At 48.0% G+C, this 25,504-nt stretch overlaps 1 protein-coding gene across 1 annotated transcript; it reads right to left on the reverse strand.

Annotated features, from left to right (window-relative positions):
• Positions 1-198: 198 nt before the first annotated feature.
• ADCK5 (aarF domain containing kinase 5) lies at positions 199-24,961 on the reverse strand. The gene is made up of 15 exons (XM_083516749.1): positions 24,641-24,961; positions 17,353-17,456; positions 16,884-17,033; positions 15,772-15,847; positions 14,187-14,387; positions 13,839-13,979; positions 12,506-12,619; positions 11,217-11,348; positions 8,837-8,920; positions 7,053-7,134; positions 5,349-5,427; positions 4,536-4,627; positions 2,490-2,748; positions 1,414-1,530; positions 199-648 (listed from the first exon to the last, which is right to left on the reverse strand). Exons 1-15 carry the CDS (start codon positions 24,656-24,658, stop codon positions 534-536), a joined length of 1,764 nt encoding a protein of 587 aa, XP_083372875.1. The 5' UTR covers positions 24,659-24,961; the 3' UTR covers positions 199-533.
• Between the last annotated feature and the right edge of the window lie 543 nt (positions 24,962-25,504).

The raw sequence follows: 25,504 nt of genomic DNA on the forward strand, positions 1-25,504 counted from the left end.
CTCTTCACATCCAGAGAAACCCAATTTGCTTTGTCATCAGATGAACTCATCGCACCCGCCTCCCCTGTGGAGCAAGTTGGCCAAAACAGGCCTCCCTCCCTGGTCTCTCTCTCTCTCTCCCCCACTCCACTCTATTAAATTTCCCTATGTGTGGGGAAGCTTCCCCACCAGACTTTGAGCCAACAGAAGATACCAACAGAGGATAAAAACGGGGCATTTATTATCACAAGCTGTTTGCTGCAAGGAGTTGGGAACGTGGCTCCCGTTCAGCCCTGCGGCTAGCAGAATCTGAGGTGCAGGAAGGCTGCAGCCCACCCTGGCGTTGGTTCTGCCTAACAGATGACTGCAGAGAGGCTGGATCAGGTCCTGCATTTCTCACCGGTAATTTTTTTAATAGAAAAGTGGGAGAGCACCTTGTCCTCCTCTGCAGGCATGAAAAGCACCTGGTGTTGGATCAAGCTGGACAGGCCTTCGGCCATCCTCTGGTAAGGCTGCGATCCAGCCTGCGGCAGAAGGTCGTAGCAGCAGCCGCTCTATGCCTTCAGGAACTCGTAGATCTCCCCCGGCTTCTTGCTGTCCTTCAGGAAGCCAACAAAAGCCAGGAAGCGCAGGACAGAGGTAGTGAGCTTTATGGCGGTGACCTGGAACCTGGTTTGGTTTTTTTTAGGGTGGTGGTGGAAGGAGAGACAAAAAGAAAAAGTGAGTAACTGAGCCAGAGATTTGAAATACTGCAAAACAAATGAAATACCGTGAAAATCCCTGAAACGAGAAGTAATCGGCTAGAAATATTATCTTATGAAAATAAAACACAAACCTCGTTTCACTGAACTATTCCGTTTCCTCAGAAGGAAATAGAAAAATCATAAACCTTAATGACCAAAATTCATAAAAAGGGGGTATAACTCCCCAAAATTCTGAAGTATTATAATCCCAGCTCGACCGAGGTGAAGCAATGAGCAGTAATAAAGGATTGAGGACTATTCTGAGGAAACTGAATAGTTCAGTGAAACGAGGTTTGTAGCCGGCATCCCGTTAAGACTTTGTTCAATTTTAGGTTTTTCTAATTTTTCCCTTAAACTTTTTGATTGTTATTATTTAGTTTATTTTCATAAGATAATATTTCTAGTCGATTACTTCTCATTTCAGGGATTTTCACGGTATTTCATTTGTTCTGTGCAACTTCTCGGTTCTGTGACTTTTTTCTACAGAGCTTTGAAATTCAGCAGCCATCATGAAAGCAGATGATGCTTGACTATGACTCCCATAATCTCCGGCCAGCACAGCAGGGCTGGCTGTAAGTCTTGCTCCAACAGCTGGAGAGCAACAGTTTGGTTATTTAAATTAACTGAGGTAGGCGTTTGTCAGGGCTCCCAGCCCAATATCTGGGGGGCACACAAACACACACCCCCTTACCTGAGCGAAAACTCAAACACGAAGGTGTTCCAGGCTGCACGGATCCAGCGAACGAAGAAGATGTTGTTGATCCCTCCTGATCTTTGGCTAATCATGTGACTCCAGCATCTCACCGCACTTTAAAAGAGACAGACAGACACCAGAGTCTGAATCCTGGTGCTGTTTTTTTTGGGGGGGGGGGTGGGTTGCAGGGAGCAAGAATCACTCAGGGCATAAATTATTGTATTGAATATTGTAACTCGCTCTAAGCGGGGCTGCCCTTGAGAATGACCCAGAAACTCCAGCGGGTGCAAAATGCTGCGGCGAGGCTCCTTACAGGGTCTTCACTGCGGGATCACATTCACCTGGTGCTCTACCAGCTGCACTGGCTCCCGGTGGAGTACAGGATCAGGTTCAAAGTGCTGGTTTTGACCTATACAGCCCTATATGGCCTAGGACCCTCGTACCTACAGGACTGCCTCTCCTGGTATGTCCCACGGCGAACCTTACAGTCTTCAAATAAAAACATATTGGAAATCTTGGGCCACAGGGAGGTTAGGCTGGCCTCAACCAGAGCCAGGGCTTTTTCGGCCGTGGCCCTGATCCGGTGGAACGCTCTGTCCCAAGAGACCAGGGCCCTGCGGGACTTGACATCTTTCCGCAGGGCCTGCAAGACAGAGCTGTTCCACCTGGCCTTTGGCCAAGGCACAGCCTGACCCCCTCCTTTGGTGATCCTCGTAGAACTCTTGCCCAGTGGTTGCCATTTGATCTTGAATTGATTTTAGAATATTGATTTTAGAATGCTGTGTTACTTTTATTGCTGTTAGCCGCTCTGAGCCCGGCTTCGGCTGGGGAGGGTGGGATATAAGTAATTTATTATTATTATTATTATTATTATTATGATTATGATTATGATTATTAAAGACATAAGAAGTGGCTGCTGGATCAGGCCAAGGGGGGCCCATCTAGTCCAGGCTCCTGCTCTCACAGCGGCTGAACTATATGCCCATTCTGGGAAACCAAGCAGGATCAGAGCACAAGAGGATTCTCTCCTAGTGGTTTCCAGCCACTGGCTCCAAGGCGTCCTACCCCCTCACCTGTGGGCCATGATGTAGTATCGGTCCACGGGGGTCCCCAAGGCCACGTTGATGCCCCGGACGGTGTTGATGTTGCGGAAGACGAGCAGCATGGAGCGGGGCATGTCCTTCAGCACCTGCATGATGCGGTCAAAGCGGTTCTTGGCCATGTCCTGCATGTAGGCCGTCTCCTCGCGAGTCAGCACGTTGGAGAGCACCAGCTGAGCCATGTTGATTGGCCGCTGCAGCAGCATCTCGCAGAACAGGAAGTAATCCTGGGCTGGGGGAGAGGAGAGGAGGGGCTTAGGCGCCAAGGGCAACGCCCACAATGAGCACAGGGCAACGGGGCAAAGGCAGGAGAAACCATAGAGGCAGAAAGGGACTCCCAAGGGCCATCTGGTCTAACCCCCTGGAAAGCGGGAAGTGGCTCAAGTCAGATCTCACCTCCGCCAGGAACGGAGGCCGGCACCTTCAGGAAAGCCAGCCCATCTACATCCCAGGGATCATAATACTGTTAAGGAGAGAAGCGAGCCTAAAGCTGGCCTCTCCAAAACAATTATTCACATTTTATTCAGGGGTTCCGTTCCAAGTACAGTCATACCTTGGGTTTCAGCCACTTCAGGTTGTCTTTTTTTTTGGGTTGAGGACCGCTGAAACTCGGAAGTACCAGAACGGCTTGTTTCTGGGTTTTGGGAGTTGCACATGTGCAGAAGCGCTAAATCGCACTTTATGCATGTGCAGACGTGGGTAGCGAATGCTGCGGGTTGCAAACATGCATCCCGCACGGATCACATTCACAACCTGAGCATCCGCTGTATACACAAAAAGGTGTATTCTTCTAGGAGCAAACTCCATGGCGTAACCCTGTGCTGGGTGAGGGTTCAGATTTGCTGGTTAACCCCCTTTGGGGTTCTGTTATGAGGGAGGGAGGAAAACCCACATCCGCTTTCTCATTTCCAAATTAGCTAGGAACGGGGAGGAGATGCACAAAGAACCTGTTGTCCTTACCCTCCACGGGAGCTGTGTGCAGAGCAGGTGTCGACCAGCTCCATCTGGCACGCAGGCCGAGACCCTCCCTGCCCACAGAGTGTCTCACCAGAGTGGTGCATGCTCTGGTTATCTCCCGCTTGGACTACTGCAATGCGCTCTACGTGGGGCTACCTTTGAAGGTGACCCGGAAACTACAATTAATCCAGAATGCGGCAGCTAGACTGGTGACTGGGAGCAGCCGCCGAGAGCACATAACACCGGTCTTGAAAGACCTACATTGGCTCCCAGTATGTTTCCGAGCACAATTCAAAGTGTTGGTGCTGACCTTGAAAGCCCTAAGTGGCCTCGGTCCAGTAGACCTGAAGGAGCGTCTCCACCCCCATCATCCATCCCGGACACTGAGGTCCAGCTCCGAGGGCCTTCTGGCGGTTCCCTCACTGCAAGAAGCCAAGTTACAGGCAACCAGGCAGAGAGCCTTCTCAGTGGTGGCACCTGCCCTGTGGAACACCCTCCCACCAGATGTCAAGGAAATAAACAACTATCTGATGTTCAGAAGGCATCTGAAGGCAGCCCTGTATTGGGAAGTTTTTAATGTGTGATATTTTACTATGTTTTATATATGCTGTGTGTGTGTGTGTATGTGTGTACACACACACACACACACACACACACACACACACACACACACAGTGGTACCTCAGTTTACGAACTTAACCCATTCTGGAAGTCCGTTCTTAAACCAAAGCTGTTCTTAAACTGAGGCGCGCTTTCCCGCCGCCGGTGCCCCTCCACCGTTTGGATTCTGTTCGTAGACCGAGATAAAGTTCGCTAACCAGAACACTGACAGTTTTGCGGAGTTCTTATACCAAATAGTTGGTAAACAGGGTTGTTCTTAAACCAAGGTACCACTGTAAATAATAATAATCAGCACCTCCCATTCAAAGAAACACAAAATCCATGGGGAGCATGACCCTCAGCCAGAATGTGTGCATGTGTGTAAAAGGGGAAGGATTCTACCTGCTGACTGGGAGACCCTTAAGGCTGCCCCCCCCAAGTGGCTCCCAGCTGCCCCCTCACCTTTCACACCCAGCTGCTTGGAGTACATCTGCATGCCTGCATCATCGTGCAAGATGATCGCGTGCCACAGCTTGCACAGCGCTTCCCGTTCGCTGGAAGAGACGGAGAGAGCAAAAATCACAAGAGCTTGCTTGCCAGGGGGCCAACACCGGAAAGGCCTTTTGGGGAAACAGACTAACACTGGCTCAAGATGGGAAACCTGCTAGCAATGGAGATATATCGTCAGAGGAACTGGTCTTGTCTACGAGCTTGGCAACTCAAACGGTCAATGCAAAACAACCCAAAATCCTACACGATACATCTTTATTGTCACTGTCCCATACAGAACAGCGAAATTGAAAAATCTACATAAGACATTCAAAACCCAACAAGCCTGCTATCCCAGCTATCCCAACCTGGTTAGCCCCCTAAAAACTCTGATACCCCATTTTTAAATACAATATACTCCAATACAGACTACCTTATACTGCGTTTAAAACCAAAATCGCATTTGGGTAGAAACTGTTTCTCAGGCAGCTAGTCCTAGTCTTTATACTGGACGTTGGTACCGCTCACTTTGGGGTATGGCGATAACGAAGCAAATCACGCACAATTTGAGGTTTTGGCAAAACACTAGAACCTAACTCCCATCTGCTGTTATAAGCCGCTCTCTCTGTTTTTATATACGTTGTAAAATGGAATAAAAACATATTTAGCTCCCCAAAATGGGGGGGGGGAGAGACAAACCACATCCAAGTGGGATGCTATTGCATCAGCCCGATACCCCCACCACCACCCCACCCTGAAATTACTCAGGTCCTCGTGCTGACTTACTTCTCGTGAAGGATCTCGTACAAGCCGTGATCAAGGAGAATGAGTTGCACCTTTCCGTCGGGTCCCTTATGTACCAGCACTGAGAGACGAGGGGAAGGAGGGAGGCAGGTGGTGAAGATGCTTCTCGCCTCAGTTATAATTAAATAAATAATAATTTTTTATTTATACCCCGCCCTTCCCGGTTCAGAAAACCGGGCTCAGGGCGGCTAACAGCAAATTAATCGATGCAACAAAAAGCAGCACAAAATGCAGTATAAAACGTGAATAACAATAAATTCAGAATTCAAAAATCAATTTAGGGGGGAAATCCATCCGATAAACATTAGATGATCACCAGGGCTAGCTGGCTGAATTAGTCCTATTTGGGCCAGCAAGGAGACCAGGGGAGAATTAGCTGTGGGGTCCCAGAGTGGGATAAAAAGGGGTGGGGGAGGGAAGGAAGGTTATGGACTATGTTCTCCAGGAAACAAGGGAGGGGGGCACGGAAAGGGCCCCAGCAACTAGGTCCGGCCAGCTTCCCAGTTCCAGTTCTTTCCCACCAGCCCCTCAAGGCACAGGTAAGCCTGCACAAGCTTCTTAGACAAGGTCAGAGCACCAGACGTTCCTCCCCCCCCCCCAGAATGCCCCCTCAGCTTCTAGCAGCCCACACCAGAACCCCCATCCCACCCTGACCCCACACTCTGTGTCCATGTATCTCATCTCATCCTTTGGCCTGACGGCCACTACAAGCAGTCGGAGACAGGAAGGGAAGAGCAACAGGAAGCCCGGTACATCCATTTACGTAAGACCATGGACCCCTATGGGTCTCAATAGCTATCAGGATTATACATCATTTCTTTAAGACCTTTAAATTAAACTGCAGCTGTCCTCTGAACTTTAGAACTCTATGCCTTTAAGATCATCTAGCCCTTTAAGCGCATATAAAAGGCTCACTTCTAAATTGAAAACGCACAGAAAAGCTCAAGATACACGTTGATCTACCCACACTTAGGTGAGGAATCATATGATTATATGCTGCCTTAGAGTTTTTAATTTGATTCAACACATATTATTATTAATATTATTTTCAGTTGTTATCTCTGAGAAACGTAGAAAATAACAGGATATATTTATACAAATTCTTGAAACTTACACAACCCCTTAAAAATTAGGTAAGGAACCAAATGTTGTATAATACTGTTTTGCAATTTGTTTTATAATTTATGCTAATTTAGAATTTAAAGGTACTTTCATGTAATGTTTGATACTTCCAGCTGATGATGGTGAATACATCGAAACAGGGCCCTGTCCTGGTTTCTGATCCATAACTGGTTTCTGCTCAGTGATTGAAACTAAGACCATGTCGAATCTTGACTATTGACTAACATGAACTTATCTCTACTCATAAACTCTTATCTCTAATTCTGTAACGAATTATTGTGTTATACATATCCTTATGAGCTTGAGTTTGTAATCTCCATTTGAGTTTGTAATCCTTGTCAGAATACATACTTTTGAATGGATTAGTTTTTGTTACAATTGACTACTGATTTGCGAGTAGGGACCACCCCCACTTTTGAAATTTATATTGGCCAGAGTTCTTGGTGTGCTTTTTCCTTGGTATATTTAATAACAAGAACTCCAACTTATTTAACGTTAGCTCCCCAATTCACCCCGCATGCCCCAACTAAGCCTGCCCTCTTCCCTGGCTGCAGCCCTCTGTACCGTTTCCTGGGTGGGGATCGGCATGGATGAATCCGGTGAGGAAGATCTGTTCTGCAAACGCCTGGACCAACTTTTTTGCGGCCTGCAAGACAACACAGGAGGGCAGGATGATGGGGAAGCCCAGGCCTCTGCGTGAGCGCAGGCAACCCCTCTCCACCTCCAACCCCCCACCTCAACTTACCTGGGGGGGTGCTAAGAGGAAAGGGGGGCAATGAAGGCGCAAAAGCCTTTCGGACTTTGGAGAGCTAGTGTTGCTGCATCAAGTTCATCAATTCTGTTGAAATAACTAAACTAAATGGTTTTAACTGGCTTTTGTGTGTGGGGGGGTGTCAGGTGGGATTGCTATGAGGAATTCTGAAAAATGAAGCAAGCCCTTGTGTCAGCAATGAAAGCATGGCGTTGACTGGGTTTGAGTCATTGACAATAGTTTCTGATTGAATCCCACAAGCCTCTGCATCTCTGCCCCATTTTCTCTGCCTGACAGGCACGGATAAGCATTCTGAAACACAGGCCAGTTGCTTCACCAGGCACCCTGGGTCATAAGGATAGTAGGTAACTTTGATGTAGTTTGTTAATCTTCAGGTAGAGTTTAAGGGCCAGGAAGAGAGTTCACGAGGAGATGGTAAATACTCTTTCCTTGCCATCCTTCCTTCCTTTCCTGCCTGTTTATGACCTCCGGGGTTTTGCTAAAAGCATTCCTCCTCGATTCCTGCTTTCTTTGCTCTAAAACATGTATGCAGGCTCAAAGTAGTCTTTGTAGTTAAAAGGATTTCTCTGATCTAACTTTGTACCCACGTGGTAGTTTTTTTGAAATGCTCAGAGGAAATCTGATGGGTTCTTACAAGCGCTGCGCTAAAAGTTCTTTTGTTAATAAAAGGGATCTGGGCCAGGGTGTGACAGATTATTGCTGGCACTTCCTCCCAGAGTCTTGCTAGCCAAGCCTCGTGTTTTTTTGTTTTAATCAGGGTCCAATCCTTTCCTTTGCCTTTGGAATGCAACATTTTGAATGTGCAATTCGCTGTTCTGAACCTTATTGTGCTTTCATCTTCCTTGCTGGGTCGTGCAAACTGCTATTCCGAACAATGCTTCCAATAGCATGGGGAACAAAGGGGATGAGTTATGCAACCGGGGGGGGGGGGCGGTCCTCAAAAGTCTGGGAAACTCAGATTTGAATGCAAGGGAGATTAAACGGGTGGGGAGGAATCATCGCTCAGGGACGGGGCCCATTAGTCCGCATGCAGATGTTCCAAGGTGGAATCCCGGCCGCCTTCAGTTGAAAGGAGCCAGTGTTGGGGAAGACCCAGAGGGCGGCAGCTGCCCATCAAGAGGAAACAACAGCCCAGGATTCTAGGATTTGGAGGAGGAGGAGGAGCGTAGCATATAGTTTGGACCTGGAACTTCTGCGTGCAGAGAAAAGGGTGATGAAAAGGACATAATCCTGCTGGATCAGGCGATGAGTGAAGGAGGGATTTCTCTTATCTGCCCTGAAGCTTGCAAGATCTGCCACGGCTTCTATCCATCAGGGGAGTCCACACTGGCCTAAATGGATGTCCAGCCTGAGCCGTCAGGAAGGCCGCTTCCGATTTCTGCATAAAATACATACAAATACACCCCACCACTCCCTCGGAGGCCATGAAGCGAAGCGAAGGTGCTGCTGCCTCTGGGGTGGTGCATGAAGGAGGCAAGCTGTTCAAGCCAGCGTGGGACGGAGCCTCTGCTGTTGCCTGCCCTGTCCCTCTGTCCTGCCCGCCCCCCCCCCCGGCGCTGCCCCTCCACCCACTTACGTCCTTGGCATGCAGGCCTCGCCTCTTGATGCCCTCCATGTCGTTGATTTTGCAGCCGTCGTAGAAATCAGCTGTCAGGACCCTCTTGGGGCAGAGAGAGAAAGGAAAGAGGACGTCAAATGTAGCCAGAGAGCAGCACGCACAGTCCTGTTTTGCTTTCCAACCTGAGCCATGGACTGCTGAGGCCCCGAGAGGGAGAGAGATCTGATATTATTATTGCTGTTGTTGTTAAATTTTCGGTTTCACAATTTAAAATACTAATTTTACACCCTTAACATATCAAAGACTTCCCTTCTTCTTTCCACAGTTCATTTTACGTATCATAAATCCCTGCGTATTATTCAAAAACTGTACCATTCAGTATTCCATTATTGCATCCATAAAAACTTATTTACCCTGCTGAATTTATCTTAATGCTGTCAGCGTTCTCAGCTGTACACAATTATTTCCCATATAGTCAATAAACGTTGTCCAATCTTCTTTAAACGTATCTGGGTTTTAGGCCCAAAGCCATTAGGGGAAAGGGACTCGCTGGTGACCCTTTTCCCACCTGCCTTGCCCCACCTCCCAAAATATGATTTGTGGTGTAATTGTGATGGCTTATAGGGACGCAGGTGGCACTGTGGGTTAAACCACAGAGCCTAGGACTTGCCGATCAGAAGGTCAGCGGTTCGAATCCCGTTGCTCGGTCCCTGCTCCTGCCCACCTAGCAGTTCAAAAGCACGTCAAAGTGCAAGTAGATAAATAGGTACCACTCTGGCGGGAAGGTAAACGGCGTTTCCGTGCGCTGCTCTGGTTCGCCAGAAGCGGCTTAGTCAGGCTGGCCACATGACCCGGAAGCTGTACACCGGCTCCCTCGGCCAGTAAAGCAAGATGAGCGCCGCAACCCCAGAGTCGGCCACAACTGGACCTAATGGTCAGGGGTCCCTTTACCTTTACTGTGATGGCTTCCAGTGTTATTATTTATTGCACGTAAGCCACTTTGCGACTCATGCAAGTGAAATGCAGCACGATACAGAACAAGTAAAAATAAAAATTCTATTTCCACAGAAAATAAATAATAAAATAATAAAATAATATAATAATAATAATTTGCTGCCCATCTAACTGGGTTGCCAATCAGAGAATTGGAAGGGACCCTCAGAGGTCATCTAGCTCAACCCGCTGTAATGGAGGAGTCACACGCAAATATTGGGCAGTCCTGCTCAGGTGTTTGTGGGGACACTACCTGGAACCCCGAGAATATGTAATGCGGGAACGACCCGAAGCTGGTATTCCCCCCCTCCACACACACACTAATGCAGAAAATGTACTTGTCTCAGGTGGGGGGGGGCGTTGTGTGCACAGAGGGCAGGCTTCCCCAAGCTGGTGCCCTCCAGTGTCTCAGGCCACAACTCCAGCAGGGCTGCCTGATTGCTGATGCAAGTTGGAAACCAAAACCCCTGGACCAAAACCAGGTTGGGGATGGCGGAGATGCTCTTTCAACTGGCATGGGGGTGAGTAAGAATACAGCCCCCCCCCCAATGATTTCACTCCTTTGGGCTGGAAGTGGCCAAGTTCCTTCCCCAAACTCATTCATTTCTCTGCTCCACCCACCTCCAGCCATCAATTGGAGGGGTGCAAATATCCAGAGTGTGGGGGTCACGTGGGATTGCTATGAGTAATTATGAAAAAGCCATTGTGTCTGCAATGAAAGCATGGCGTTGACTGGGTTTCATTCATTGACAATAATTTCTGATCGAATCCCACAAGCCTCTCCACCTCTGCCATTTGTTTTCTCTACACCTGACAGGCACATATGAGCATTGTGGAACACAGGCCAGTTGCTTCATCAGGCATCCTCAGTACATAAAGATAGTAGGTTCTTTGATGTAGTTTAAACTTTAGATAGATCTTAAGGGCCAGGAAGAGAGTTCACAAGGAGATGGCAAATACTGCCATCCTGTTTATTCCTGTTTATGACCTCCGGGGTTTTGCTGAATGCATTCCTCCTTTTATTCTCATTTTATTTACTCTGCACTACATATGCATGCTCAAGTAGGAAATAGTTTCTTTGTAGTTAACAGAATTTATTTTGATCTGACTTTGTCCCACGTTGGGTTTTTTGAAATCCAAAGAGGAAATCTGATTGGTTCTTACGAACACTGTGTAAAAAGTTCTTTTGTGAATAAAACGACCTGGGCCGAGGCGTGGAGAGGAATTATTACGACCTGGGCACCTCCTCCCAGAGTTTTGCTGGTCAAGCCTCGTGTGTATTCTATTGATCAGATTCCAATCCTTCCTTGCTTTGGGAACGCTACGATCAATGGCTCTTTTATACACAAACACACAGAGACACCTCCCTCGCCGCCACATCCTGCCGCCATGCGCAGAGACGCACCTTGCTGCTTCTCTCCCAGTAGACCCGAGGAACCACCACAAAGTCAAAGTGCTTCAGCTCCTGGGCGCAGCGCTCCGAATTGCGTGCCTCGTTCTCAAAGTCCAGCTCCTGGGCCAGCGTGTCCTTCAGGTCCTGGGGGGCGAGAAGGGGAGCTTTGAAGGGGGACCAGGAAGCGTTACGGGAGGAGCGTGGTATTGGGTTGTTGTTTTTATTCTGATTATATATGCTGTGATCTTTTCTGTGAGCCGCACTGAGACCTCCAGGTATAGTTTGAAATACTTTATTGTCACTTGTACAACTTGTATACAGTGAGATTACAGGAGCACCCCCCACTCAGCTCTCTTAGTCTTAATTCCCCTCGTTTACTGACGCACACCCACCAAACCCTAAAGTCAGTTGCCCTGTTGTTATCTTTTCATTCAGCAGCCTAACAGCTCATGGATAGAAGCTGTTCTTTACCCTGTTGGTGTGACTAATCGTGCTTCTATATCTTCTGCCCGAGGGCAGGAGAGCAAGAAAGTGCCGGCCAGGGTGTGAATCATCATCCCTGATAATTTTCCTCATGTTCTTCTGCTATTTCATCCAGCGGATTCACGGGACATCCCATAATATCTTGTGCTGTATTCACCACCCTCTGTAGGCACTTCCTATCACTTGATGTCAAACCAGCATCCCACACCGTGATGCAGTATGAAAGGACACTTTCTATTGTGGACCGGTAGAAGGAGATCATCAAATGTTGATTGGGCAATATATAAAATAATAATAATAAAGCCATCCAAGTTGGAGGCCGTCACTACTTAAGAAAATAGGAGGAGCCGGCTGGATCAGGCCAATGGGGGCCACATCTACTCCTGTCCTGTCCTCACGGGGGCCGACCAGAGGCTTGTGGGAAATCCTCAAGCACATCCTGAGCACAACACTATTTCCTATTGTTGTTCCCTATTATCCGGAATTCAGAAGTAGAGTGTCCCTGGGCATGGAGGCTCTGCTATTTCAAGAGACCTCCCTAAGAAGAACCCTGCTGGATCAGGCCCCATCAAGACCGGCATCCTGTCTTCACAGTGACCAACCAGATGCCCCAGGGGGAAGCTTGCAAGTAGGATTCGGGTGCAAGAGCCCTCTCCCAATCCTGTGGCTTCCAGCAACCAGCCTTCAGAAGCCCTGCTGCTCCAGGGAAAATTCCTTCCATCCGCCACTTCTTCCAATTCCCGCCCCCCATGGCAGTCAGTGGGGGAAACAGTAGGGGAACCGCCCCCCCGCCCCCCAGCTAAGAGCCCAGAAAGGACCTTCAAGACCCAGCTGAACCCAAAGCTAGGGTGCATCAGCGCCACGATCTGCAGCAGGAACTCCAGCGTGCGAATGTCTCCGTCAAACCGGTCCCGCAAGTCAATGTACTGGACCTGCAAAGGGGCGGAAAGGGAGAGACTGGGAATCTGGGGCGGCAGAGGACCCAGAGCAAAGCCTTCCGAGAGCACAGTGGTACCTTGGTTTTCAAATGCCAAAAACCCGGAAGTAAGTGTTCCGGTTTTCGAAATTTGTTTTGGAAGCTGAACGTCCAATACAGGTGTTGGCTATTGTTTCCGGGGCGCCTGCACCAATCAGAAGCTGCGTCTCTGTTTTTGAACATTTCAAAAGTCAAACGGACTTCCAGAACGGATTAAGTTTGGCACTTTTGTTTTTGCTATTTATTTTGCGTTTTTGAGGCTTTTTTGGTTAATTTGTTTTTGTGACTGTGTGGATGATGATTTTTATCATCTACAATTCTGTCTTGTTTACTTTATAGTACAGCACATTGATTAATGCTTTCATTTTATTTTTATTTGCTTTCATTTTTCATTATTTTCATTTTATGGATCAATGGTCTTGCTAGATAGCAAAATTAATGACATTTCAAAAGTCAAATGGACTTTAGTGCTTTTGTTTTTGCTATTTATTTTGCGTTTTTGAGGCTTTTTTGGTTATTTTGTTCTTGTGACTGTGTGGAACCCAGTTCAGCTACTGATTGATCGATTGTGTGACTGAGGAAATTGATAAAAGCCCCCCCCCCGTCCAAACAATGACTATCATCAGTACAGGTAAGAAAAAATAAAGATTTTAACTTTTATTATCTACAATACTGTCATGTTTATTTTATAGTACAGTACAGTGGTACCACAGGTTACAGATGCTTCAGGTTACATACGCTTCAGGTTACAGACTCCGCTAACCCAGAAATAGTGCTTCAGGTTAAGAACTTTGCTTCAGGATGAGAACAGAAATCGTGCGGCAGCAGCAGGAGGCCCCATTAGCTAAAGTGCTGCTTCAGGTTAAGAACAGTTTCAGGTTAAGAACGGACCTCCGGAACGAATTAACCCGAAGTACCACTGTACATTGATTATTGCTTTCATTTGATGGATCAATGGTATCGCTGGATACTAAAATTCATGTTAAATGGCTGTTTTAGGAGTTATTTTTAAAAGTCTGGAACGAATTAATCCGTTTTGCATTACCTTCTATGGGAAAGCGTGTCTTGGTTTTGGAACGCTTTGGTTTTGGAACGGACTTCCGGAACGGATTAAGTTTGAGAACCAAGGGACCACTGTAATGGGGGGGGGGGAGAGGGGCAGCACAGCCACGGACCTTCACGGCCACCGGGGTGCCGTCGTGGAGCTTCGCCCGGTGCACCTGGGCCAAGCTTGCAGCGGCGATTGGCTGGTAGTCGAACTCCAGGAATAGCTGGTCCGCCTTGGCTTTGAAATCCTCCAGGAAGAGCTCGTCCACCTGCAGAGAATGACACGTGAGGAAGACGCTTAAGCCGGCTTTGGCCAGCCTTGGCCGCTAGAGAGCTTGCCCATTCCACTTCTTTATTTCAAAAGAGTCATTTGCCGACCGATTGTAAAAAAGCGAAGCAACTGATTGAAGCGGCTGGACTCCAGCTCCCACCCAGCCGAGCCCGCGGTGGGAGGAATGGCAGCAAACTTCCTTTACCTCCTTGTAGCCGCGGGTGAGGGCACGGTCCTCCAACGTGCGCAGGGTGTTGATGTACTCCGGGGGCAGCAGGTGGTTGAAGGCGCATAGGCCCTGGCCCAGCTTGATGTAGAGGCCCCCGTTCCGGATGGCGCCGCGGACGATGCTGTCGGCCGCCCGCTGGTGGCATTCCGAGAGGACGGTCTTGTACCCTGGGCTGTTCTGACGACAGGGAAGAGGGGGAAAGGGGTCAGAAACTGGCAGCCCCGAGGGTGGGGCAGGGGGTATTCCTGCAGCCCTCTGGATATGGCGGGCGGACTCCCGACGTCTTGGAAGCCACCCTGTGATCCTCGGTCCTGTATACCTGAAGGAGCGTCTCCACCGCCCTTTGTTCTGCCCGGACGCTGAGGTCCAGCTCCGAGGGCCTTCTGGCGGTTCCCTCCCTGCGAGAAGCAAAGCTACAGCGAACCAGGCAGAAGGCCTTCTCGGTGGTGGCGCCCTCCCTGTGGAACACCCTCCCACCAGATGTCAAAGAAATAAACAACTATCTGACTTTTAGAAGACATCTGAGAGCAGCCCTGTTTAGGGAAGCTTCTAATATCTGATGAATGATTGTATTTTTGATCTTTGTTGGAAGCCGCCCAGAGTGGCTGGGGAAACCCAGCCAGATGGGCGGGGTATAAATTATAATTATTATTGGTCAAAAGGTGGCATTTAAACCGTTCGATATAGCTCGGTTGGTCAGAGCGCGGTTCTGATAACGCCAAGGTTGCAGGTTTGATCCCCATGTGGGTTCCTTCCGCCTCTACAGTTCTATGATTCTAGGACTCCTTTTGCCACCCCGTTCCGCTGCATTAAGCATCCAGCAAGGAAACCCTCAGGGCGAGGAATCCAGCTCCCGCTGCCCCACTGAGACCCTTCTGGGCCTCTCAAGGCTGCTTGGCAATAATAATAATAATAATAATAATAATAATAATAATAATAATATTTATACCCCACCCTCCCCGGCCAGAGCCGGGCTCAGGGTGGCTAACACCAGTAAAATTACAATAAAAACATAATGGGGTGGGGGCAATTTAAAATACGGGTTAAAATACAATTTAAAATGCAGCCCCATTTTAATAGTACAGTCATATCTCGGGTTAAATGTGCTTCAGGTTGAGCGCTTTCGGGCTGCGCTCTGTGGCGACCCGGAAGTAACGGAACGTATTACTTCCGGGTTTCGCCGCTTGCGCAGACAGTCAAAATGACGTCACGCACATGAGCAGAAGCAGCCATGCGCAGACGCGGTTGCGTTCGCTTCTGGATGCGAACTGGGCTCCGGAACGGATCCCGTTCGTATCTGGAGGTACTACTGTAGCCCATAAATCAAAACCATAAGGGGAGGGAAACATAAGGGTCAGACTGAGTCCAAACCAAAGGCCAGGCGGAACAGCTCTGTCTTGCAGGCCCTGAGGAAAGATGTCAAGTCCCGCAGGGCCCTAGTCTCTTGGGACAGAGCGTTCCACCACATCGGGGCCAGTACTGAAAAGGCCCTGGCCCTAGTTGAGAGCTGGTTGAGTTCCTTTGAACGGCTCAGAGCTTCAGAAACAGCAGGGAACCGTACCTCGTCCAGGCCCCGCAACGAGATGTGGTGCGTCCACCAGTAATCCAGGGAGATCTGGATTCCCAACTGCAAGGACCTTTGCGAGAGAGGAAAAGGAAAGTTACCGTTCTGCACCCGACAGAATTAGTGGGTATTTCTTCTGGTCCGCTGTTTTAGGCTGTAAACCTGAGCGGGAGAAAAACCTGTCCATACAAATTCAGGATTCTACATGGGATGGGCTACGGTCATCTGAATCAAATTGGGTGAGTCTCGGTTTACGTGAGAGTGTGTTCTGTGAAAATCCTATAAGGATGGCATGGCACAACATGACAACTTGCCCACATAACATCCCAGAACTGTTGAAAGGGTTGTGGAAAAACAGGCACTTTTCTCAGCTATGGTGGGACTGCCCACAGGGATTCAAATTCTGGGCAACGGATTGTCAAGAAATGTCCGAAATACTCAAATAACTCACTGCAACTTTGCCGCAGCTCTGTTCACTGAATCTATGGGATAATCAGCTGAAAGGGTTCAGCTCTCAGAAACTATTGACATGGATGCTAACGGCTGCCGGAACCTCAACTGCCCCCAAATAGGGGAAAATTCAGGACTTGTGACTTTCTCTTTTGGTATAGTCATACCTCATGTTATGTTTGCTTCATGTTACGTTCTTTCAGGTTACGTCCTGCGGCGACCCGGAAGTACCAGACAGGGTTACTTCCAGGTTTCGCCGCTCGCGCATGGCAGATGCACAAAATGACGTCACGCGCATGCGCAGAAGTGGTGAATCGCAACCTGCGCGTGCGCAGATGCACCACTGCAGGTTGCGCTCTTTTCATGTTGCGAACGGGCTTCCGGAACAGATCCTGTTCGCAACCAGAGGTACCACTGTAAATATATGTGGACCTTAGCATCACCTGGAAAAAATTAACTCAGGGCCCCTCACTCTCAGCCAAACGTCCCTCCCTTGCAGGATGGTTGTGAGGCTAAAACGGAAAGGGGAGAACGAGGGACAGCCACCTTGAGGTCCTTTGCAGCAAAGAAGGCAGGATGTAAATGCAATCAATAAATTAATTAAACAAAATCCCTCCCTCCCTGGGAAAGGGGAAAGGAAAGAGTGTGTTGCCAGCCACCTGGTAAAGCGCCCCAGTCCCTCAATCAGCAGCCTCATCCTTCGCCGTTCCGGCGTCTCGGCCATCCAGTAGCGGATCCCAGCTGCGAGGGGGAGGCCCACGGACAGCCCCAGGAACGCCTTCTTCAGCAGCCCCCTCTGTCGACGAGAGCTGCAGTGGGGCAGAGGCGTGAGCAGAGATCCACAGCACCACCCCACAAACACCTGGCCCTCATTCCGCACGGAAACCTCCCCTTCCCCATCCATTGAAAAGCAAAGCACGCTAGACAGCACTGCAGAGTTGGAAGGGACCCCCAGCGATCATCTAGACCAACCCGCTGGGGGCACCTGCATGGCAGGGGGTTGGACTAGATGGCCCTTGGAGGTCCCGGCCAGCTCTACAAATCTGCGATGGCTTTGGCCAACCTGGCGGCCTTCAGGTGTTTGGGACTACCAACATCTGGATTCCTAAACATCTGGAGGAGGTATACCTGGATGGCTGGGAATCGGAGCGCTGTCTGCACTGGGGGGCAGAGATCAACCAAGGGGTCTTCTTGCGCTGCAAGAGCAGCAGGTGAAAGCGGCAGATCTGGACCTGAGGAATCAGAGGAGAGAGAGAGGCTTAACATGGCTGAGAGCCCCAGGGAAGGAAGGCCCACCCTAATAATAATAATAAATTTTATTTATACCCCGCCCTCCCTAGCCAAGACCAGCCTCAGGGTGATTAACACCCGATATAAAAGCAAATTGATTAAAATACAACTTAAAAACAAGATTAAAACACCGTATTTTTCGCTCCATAAGACGCACCTGACCATAAGACGCACCTAGGTTTCAGAGGGGGGATGCAAGGGGGAAAATATTATTTAAAGGGAGCGCTGAGCAGAGCCTGCGTGCACCCCAGGCTCTGCTCAGCGCTCCCTTTTACGAGCCGAGTGGAGCGTGTGTGCGGCGCTTGCAGGCTTTTCCCCGAGGAGGGAGAAGGGCAGCCCATCACTGACGGGTTGCACACACACTCCACGTGGCTCTTTAAAGGGAGCGCGGCTCTTGCGGGCTTTTCCGGGAGGTGGGGGAAGGGACAGAGTACGGCTAAGCCAGAAGCTAGAACAGAGAGAGGGAGTGCTGCGCAGTGATCCCTCTCGCTGTTCTGGGTTCTGGGATAGCTGCGCAGCCTGCATTCGCTCCATAAGATGCACACACATTCCCCCTTACATTTTAGGAGGGAAAAAGTGCAGCTTATAGAGCGAAAAATACGGTACGACATTAAAATATTAAAATACAGCCTCATTTCAATGGAAACTCAAATCAAAAACTTTTGGGGGATGAAAACGTCAAGTCTTCGTCAAGGCTAACTATCCAGACTGGTCCTACATGGGCCAGAAAAAAGCCAGGGAAGTCCCCAAATAGGAGTTCCATCACAGAAGGAAAAAGGAAAGAGGGGTAGGGGATCAAGTTGATTCCAAGCCCAAGGCCAGGTGGAACAACTCTGTCTTCCAGGCCCTGCGGAAAGAAATCAGATCCTGCAGGGCCCTGGTCTCATGAGGCAGAGCGTTCCACCAGGCTGGAGCCAGTGCTGAAAAGGCCCTGCCTCTGGTTGAGGCTAATCTGACTTCCTTAGGGCCCGGGACCTCGAGGGTGTTGCTGTTTATGGACCTCTGCGGGGCATACTGGGACAGGTGGTCCCGTAGGTATGAGGGTCCTAGGCCGTGAGGACAGCTGAGGTTTCGGGGTGAATGTGGGTGCAAGCAATGTCAAACCCAGCTCCCCAAAGCCGAAAGAACGGTCTGCACTCTCGGATGGAAACTTGTGGGCACGTTGGTTAATTTTTTTAATGTATGCAGCGACAGCAGCAAGAATATTGCACGCTCAAATATGGAACGAGGAGGAGGTTTCAACGAAGGAAGAACAGGCCATGGAAAGGGTGGATTAAGCAGAACTGGCAAAGCTAACAGCAAAAACCAGAGGTTGAAATGGCGAAGCATTCTTTGAGGACCAGGAACCTTTTTGTAGAATAGCTAAAGAAGTTTTTATGTGTTTATATGCCTATTGCACTTTTAAACTTAAAATCCATTGTTGTTGTAGTAGGCTGATCTGATTGGAAGAATCCACGACCAGAAAGAAGAGGAGACCAAAGAGGATTGGAAGAATTTTAAAGAATATTTGGCTAAATATTGTAACATAAGATAAAGAGAAATTTCTTGGATGTAATAATTAGGCTTAGGGGTAGAATAAAAATACGTTGTTAATAAATATTAAGGATTAGAATATTAATAACGGAGAAGAAGTAAGTAAATGAAAGAAGTTAATATTATTAGAAATATGAATTTGGAGAACTGCTAAACAGGGCATATAATGAAATTCAGTCAGAGGGGATTCGAGGAAGTCTGTTGTCAATGTAATGAAATTAGGATTTGGAAGTAAAAATCCTTTTTTGTTTTTGTGTATTGTAATGTTTTTCTTTTTTCTTTTTTATGTGATAAATGTGAAAACCAATAATTTTTTTTTGAAAAATAAATAAATAAAATAAATCCATTGTTGTATATTGTTTTAAATGTTTGTTTTGCTATTGGGATTGCAGTTCCATTTGCGTTCCTCAAGCTGGTCTCTGACCGTAATAAATTTCATGTTCGTGTTCAATATCTAAAGAACTATTATTGTTGCATGAAAACACAAGAAAGATTTGAAAGAGCAGCAACAGTAGAACGACCTAAAGGCTAATAATTTAGGATGCATATGTGGAGTATTGTAAGTTAAAATATGCAGCATCGATGAATAAATATCATGGAGGGAGCGGTGGGAAGTCAATGGATAAATTAAACATTGGTGATGGTTATGTGCGTGAACTTTTGAAAACAAAAAAAAACATGTATTTATTTTAAAAGAAAGGAACTTGCTGGCACAGGGGGACATGGAGACAAGAGAGGGGATGGGGAAGACCTTGGCCTCCTGTTCTCATTCCCCGGGATGGAGGCAGCTAGCAAGGACAGTGGCCTTTATATCAGAGAGAACATCTGCAGGACAACAGACCAGGCCAAGGAGAGGGCCAGGCTAGCTTGCAGGCTGCCGCCTTCCTCTCCCATCCGATCTCAAACCATCTGCAAAGCGCCTTTAGAAAGCTGATAAGCAGCAAATACACAGAGCAAAGGTCCCTCTGCGATACATGGACTGGCAACCTGCCCGCTGATGTGCAAAAGGTGTTCAAAGGTTGGGTCCGGCAATCCTTGCAGCATCCTGGAAAGAGAGGCAAACAGGATTGCACCCATTTCGCAGATTGGGAAGACTGAGGCAGAGAGAAGAGAAGCTTGCCTAAAGGCACCAAAGGAGTATTCGGAAGAGCTGGGGCTTGTGTGGCGCCTTCCAAGCTCGCACCAGGTCCCTGAACCACCACGCCAGACACAGTTTCCCAAGACCATTCTGGGCCTCCTCACATCAGCAATCGGCTATTTTATTTTATTTGCGGCATTTATGTGCTTTTAGTCACCGGAAAGCTTCTTGGGGTGGCTTACGAAAACTTAGCTCTGAGACAATCCTGGCCTACTGGTTCACCATTTTAATAATAATAAAAAAGACACGACACAAAAGGAAAAAAGGAATGGGCAGGAGGAGGAAAGAAGTTGGATCAAGGGCAAACACTTTCAATCACCGTTCTTAAAAGCTGAAAAGTCAAGGCACAGGCAGAAACCATAGCTATGGAGGATGCTGTGAGGGCAGCCCACAGCACCAGTAGCCAAGCAGCCCTGCGGGGGAGACCTCTCTCTAAGCCCCCCAAATGGTGGGGGGGGGGCAAAGTGAAGCCCACCTCAGGGCCTGTTCTGCCCACCTTCCTATTCTGCCACAAACAGCTCTGCAAGGAAGAGTCCTGAGGAATTGCAGCGGAATTTTTACAGGTTTTTTTTTTAATGCAGTTTCTTAATACTGTACTGGTAAGACACACTTTGGAACTCCTTGCCACTTGATACCAGCCTGATGCTCTTCATTGTACTCATTTTGGCACCTGCCAAAAACATTCTTGTTTAGAAATGCCTAGCCAGATGCTTAGAAAATTGGTGAGAGTTTCTACCTGTTCTTAGTCTATTGTTATTTTAACTTCCTGACAGTTTTAAATTATGCTTGTTAATTTTTCTTAGCAATAATTTTACTGTTTCATCTTTTTATAGCAAACCACTTTGTGGTTTTGTTCTGTTCTTACAATCAAGCAGTATATAAATTTCATGAAATAAGTAAAACATGAAATAACCTGATTTGGAAGGCTTTGTATTATTGTGCCCAACGATTTATTTATTTTATTTACTACATTTTTAGGCCGCCCTTCATCCAAGGATCACAGGGTGGGTTACAGCATGAATTGGATCACCCAGAAGACTCTGTCCAATTCTATGACTCAAGGAGACTGCAGGAAAAAAAGCGAATGCAGTTCTAGGCTGCATCAACAGAAGTCTAGTGTCCAGATCAAGGGAAGTCATAGTCCCACTCTCTTCTGCCTTGGTCAGACCACACCTGGAATAAGGATCAACATTTATTGTCGAGTGAAAAAGAGAAAACCTTTGTAACGAATTATTATGTTATAAATATCTTTATGAGTTACAGTTTGTAATCTCTACTTGAGTTTGTAATTCAGAATACATACTTTTGAATGGATTAGTTTTTGTGATTGTTGACTATTGACTTGTGAGTAGGGACCACTCCCACTACTGAAATTACATTGGCCTGAGTTCTTGGTGTGCTTATTTCTCAGTTAAGATTCCTGCATTCCATGGGGCTGGACTAGATGACCCCCGGGTGCCTTCCAGCTCTACTGTTCTATGATTCTATGAGTCAACTTTTATATGCCTGATGTCTTTGTCCATGGAGTTTTCTTGGCAGGGATACTGGAGTGGCTTGCCGGTTCCTGCTCCAGCTGGATCACGTTTGGTCAAAACTCTCCACTATGACCTGTCCATCTTGGGTGGCCCTGCACGGCATAGCTCGTAGCTTCTCTGAGTTATTCAAGCCCCTTCGCCACAACAAGGAAGACAGCATCTTAAAAAGCAGAGACATCACCTTACCAACAAAGGTCCGTATAGTTAAAGCCATGGTTTTCCCCGTAGTGATGTATGGAAGTGAGAGCTGGACCATAAAGAAGGCTGGTCGCCAAAGAATTGATGCTTTTGAATTATGGTGCTGGAGGAGACTCTTGAGAGTCCCATGGACTGCAAGAAAATCAAACCTCTCCATTCTGAAGGAAATCAGCCCTGAGTGCTCACTGGAAGGACAGATCCTGAAGCTGAGGCTCCAAGACTTTGGTCACCTCATGAGAAGAGAAGACTCCCTGGAAAAGACCCTGATGTTGGGAAAGATGGAGGGCACAAGGAGAAGGGGACGACAGAGGACGAGATGGTGGGACAGTGTTCTCGAAGCTACCAGCATGAGTTTGACCAAACTGCGGGAGGCAGTGGAAGACAGGAGGACCCAGGGGGTCAGGAAGAGTCGGACAAGACTAAACAACAACTTGAGTTTGTAATTGTTGTCAGAATACATACTTTTGAATGGATTAGTTTTTGTTACTATTGACTTGTGAGTAGGGACCACTCGCAATACTGAAACTTACATTGGCCTGAGTTCTTGGTGTGCTTATTTCTCAGTTAAGATTCCTGCATTCTAGATGACCCCCGGGGTCCCTTCCAACTCTACAATTCTATGAGTCAACCTCAGCACATGCCAGCCACGTCCTGGGAAGATCCTGGCAACCCTGCCCTTTGGAGGCCCCACTCCACAGATACTGGGTGGGGGGCATTTGTCCCCCGAGAATCTTCCTGCTGCGCTTCTTTTCCGATGTGCTGGAAAAAACCAGGTCAGGACCAAGATTGCAAGCTCTCTGGGCGGCCCTTTCTGCCTCCAGCCTCACGCCCACAGTTTGTCCTTGCAGGCAGGAAACCAGCGCAGGCACAAGAGGGGTCTTGACTCTTCCTCACGCTGGGAACATCTCAAGGCTGGAAGAAAGCACAGCTGACAGCCGGCCGGCCCTCTGGACTGCACAGACAGCTGAAAGGATCTAGCAGCGGTTGCCAAACGTTTTCAGACCACCCTTGGGTTCCATTAACTCACCCCCACTGCCCTCCCCCACTATAATAATAATATTTTTTTATTTGTAACCCGCCCTTTGGGGTTCAGAAAACCAGGCTCAGGGCGGCTTGCAACGAATTTAAAACACTTCATTGATGCAACAAAAAACAGAATAAAATACAGTATAAAATGTGAATAGCAATAAATTCAGAATTCAAAAATCAGTTTAGGGGGGAAATCCATCCAATAAACATTAGATGCTCGCTCTATAATTATTATCATTTACTAAACGTGTTCGTTGCTTTATTTTGCCCAGGGCAACCCAAATCGACTTACAACCAAACAAGCATTGTTCAGAATGATCGGCGCTAAGAGAATTATACAGCAGAATTCAAAACAGGAAGAAATAATTGCACGTTCATTCAAAATCCAGTTCAAACTATTTCATTCAACAAAATTGATGGACCTGATTCGGGGATACCAGCTTTTCAAAGTCATTTGCACTTCTTGCACACACACCTCCTCCTGCCACCCCCTCTCCTCTTAGAGCCCCCCAAGGAAAATCCCACTGTCCCAGGTGGCGCCACCACCCACTTTGGGAAAACAGCTGATGTGTAGCGCACGTTTCTGGGAATGAGTTGCTCAAGAAGCTTTGAACGGGCGCAAAGATCTGAGCGGCAATAAACAGCACGGAGGGAGAAGAGTGTGGAACGAAGAGCCTGCTTGGGAAAAAGTAATTTCACAACATCCGCGAAGTCATTTGCAAGCAAATTCCATACGGGGGAGGAAAAGGAACATGGTTTTCATGCGCCGCACACAGAATGGGCCACCACATTTCTGCCAATGTTTCCCCAGCCACTCTGGGCAGCTTCCAGCAAAAGAGAGGCTCTGCTATTATTTATTATTATTATTATTATTATTATTATTATTATTATTATTATTATTATTAAATATTCTTTACACCAGACCCATCTGGCTGGGTTTCCCCAGCCACGCTGGGCAGCTTGCAGCAAAATATTAAAATACAATAATTCATCAAATATATTACGAAGGGGGGCCAGGATCTGAGCCTCAACAGGGATCACCAGGATCGGGGGGGGGGCACCTAAGAGCCCCACTCCTTTTTTACTATTGTTATTTTTTTACTTATTTACTATTTTACTGGTTGTTTTTTTTTACGTATTTACTATTTTACTATCACTATCGTTCTCTGTTCTCCTCAGCCCCAAACCAATGAGCTCTGGAGAGAGTCTCCCCCCTGCAGGAAAGAATCAGGGCTGCCCCCTCCCCGCTCCCAGCCCCACACTGGAATGGGGGGGGGCAGAAAGTACCGTAATGTGCATGGCAAAGGGGCACTCCTGCCATGCTTGCAGCTGGGGGAGGGTGTCGGGGGTGCATAAAGGAGAGAAATGCCCCCAGTTGCAAGGAGAGGGGTGGATAAATATGATAAATTCAGTGGGGCAGAAAAAAGGGGGGGTTACCGTAATGCCTAGCGATGAGCGCACCAGAAAAGGGGGCGCTACCGTAATGCCCCGAAGAGAGACGCGGGAGGGAGGGGGATTTACCGTAATTCAGCCCTAAAGGGGCAGCCTGAAACAGACCTGCGGTGAGGGGGAGCTGCTACCGTAATGCTCCTAAGAGACGTCCGCGGGGAAAAGCTGAGGTAACGACCTTGCTGAGGGAAAGGGCGGGAAAACGGGGAGTTGAGGGGAAAGGGGGGTCGAGGGTTCTCCTCACCGTCCGCTGCAGCTCCATGGCGCCCCTTCCTTCCTGCCCGCCCGGCGGCCGCCCAACCTGCGCCGCCGCCCGCCGCCTGCTGCTGCTACTACGACCGAAGCCGCCGAGCCTTCGGGCCGCGCTGCCCCCGCCCAGCCGCGCTCCGATTGGCTGCGGCCGGAGAGGGGGGCGGGGCCGCGCCTCGGCGGCCAATGGGGAGGAGGCTCGCGGGAGTGGGCCGATGAAGCCCCGCCTCCTGGACGCGGCGTCATGACATCACGGGAGGGGCGGAGCTTCGGAGGAGCGCTGAGGACTAGCGCCTTGGAAACCAGGAAACTTACAAGTGTACAAGGCGAGGAGGAATAACTGGGGAAGCAGCAAAATGTGAGGTGTATTTGGGAAAGGTAGGGTATGAAAATGGTAAGAATATAAAAAATAATTTAGTTGAAGGGTTTTAAAATCGAGGAATCAAAAGAAGCAGAAGTAGCAAATATTTAAATAATAATAATAATAATAATAATAATTTATTATTTGTACCCCGCCCATCTGGCTGGGTTTCCAGAAGAGGAGGTTGAGGGAAGTCAAGGGAGGGGGGAGATTTGGATTTGTGAATTTTCATTGTGTTCATGAGGATTGTGTTGAATATAAAATTGTGAAACCCAATAAAACTTTTTTAAAAAGAAAAAGAAAACAGCTGGGTTTGTATTATTATTATTAGTGCTTTTTTCTAAAAAAAAATGTTTAGGGGTGTAATAAAAAAATTAAGGTCATATATATATATAAAATAAATGTTCATAAATGTACCAATGTCTGGAGCAGCACAGGAAGACCTTCCTGAAACCGTTTTGACTCCCAAACTGACCAAATGTTTTCTCTGCAAGCAGG

This window comes from Podarcis liolepis, assembly GCF_965112155.1.
Source record: "Podarcis liolepis genome assembly, chromosome: 8".
Lineage (NCBI taxonomy): Eukaryota > Metazoa > Chordata > Lepidosauria > Squamata > Lacertidae > Podarcis > Podarcis liolepis.

Excerpts from the sequence above, each read along its gene's own strand:
- ADCK5 (XM_083516749.1), bottom strand. Across the intron at positions 8,921-11,216 it reads ACTGGGAGAGAAGCAGCAAG|AGGGTCCTGACAGCTGATTT; the intron begins GTGCGTCTCTGC and ends CTCTGCCCCAAG. Across the intron at positions 1,531-2,489 it reads TACTACATCATGGCCCACAG|TGCGGTGAGATGCTGGAGTC; the intron begins GTGAGGGGGTAG and ends TCTCTTTTAAAG.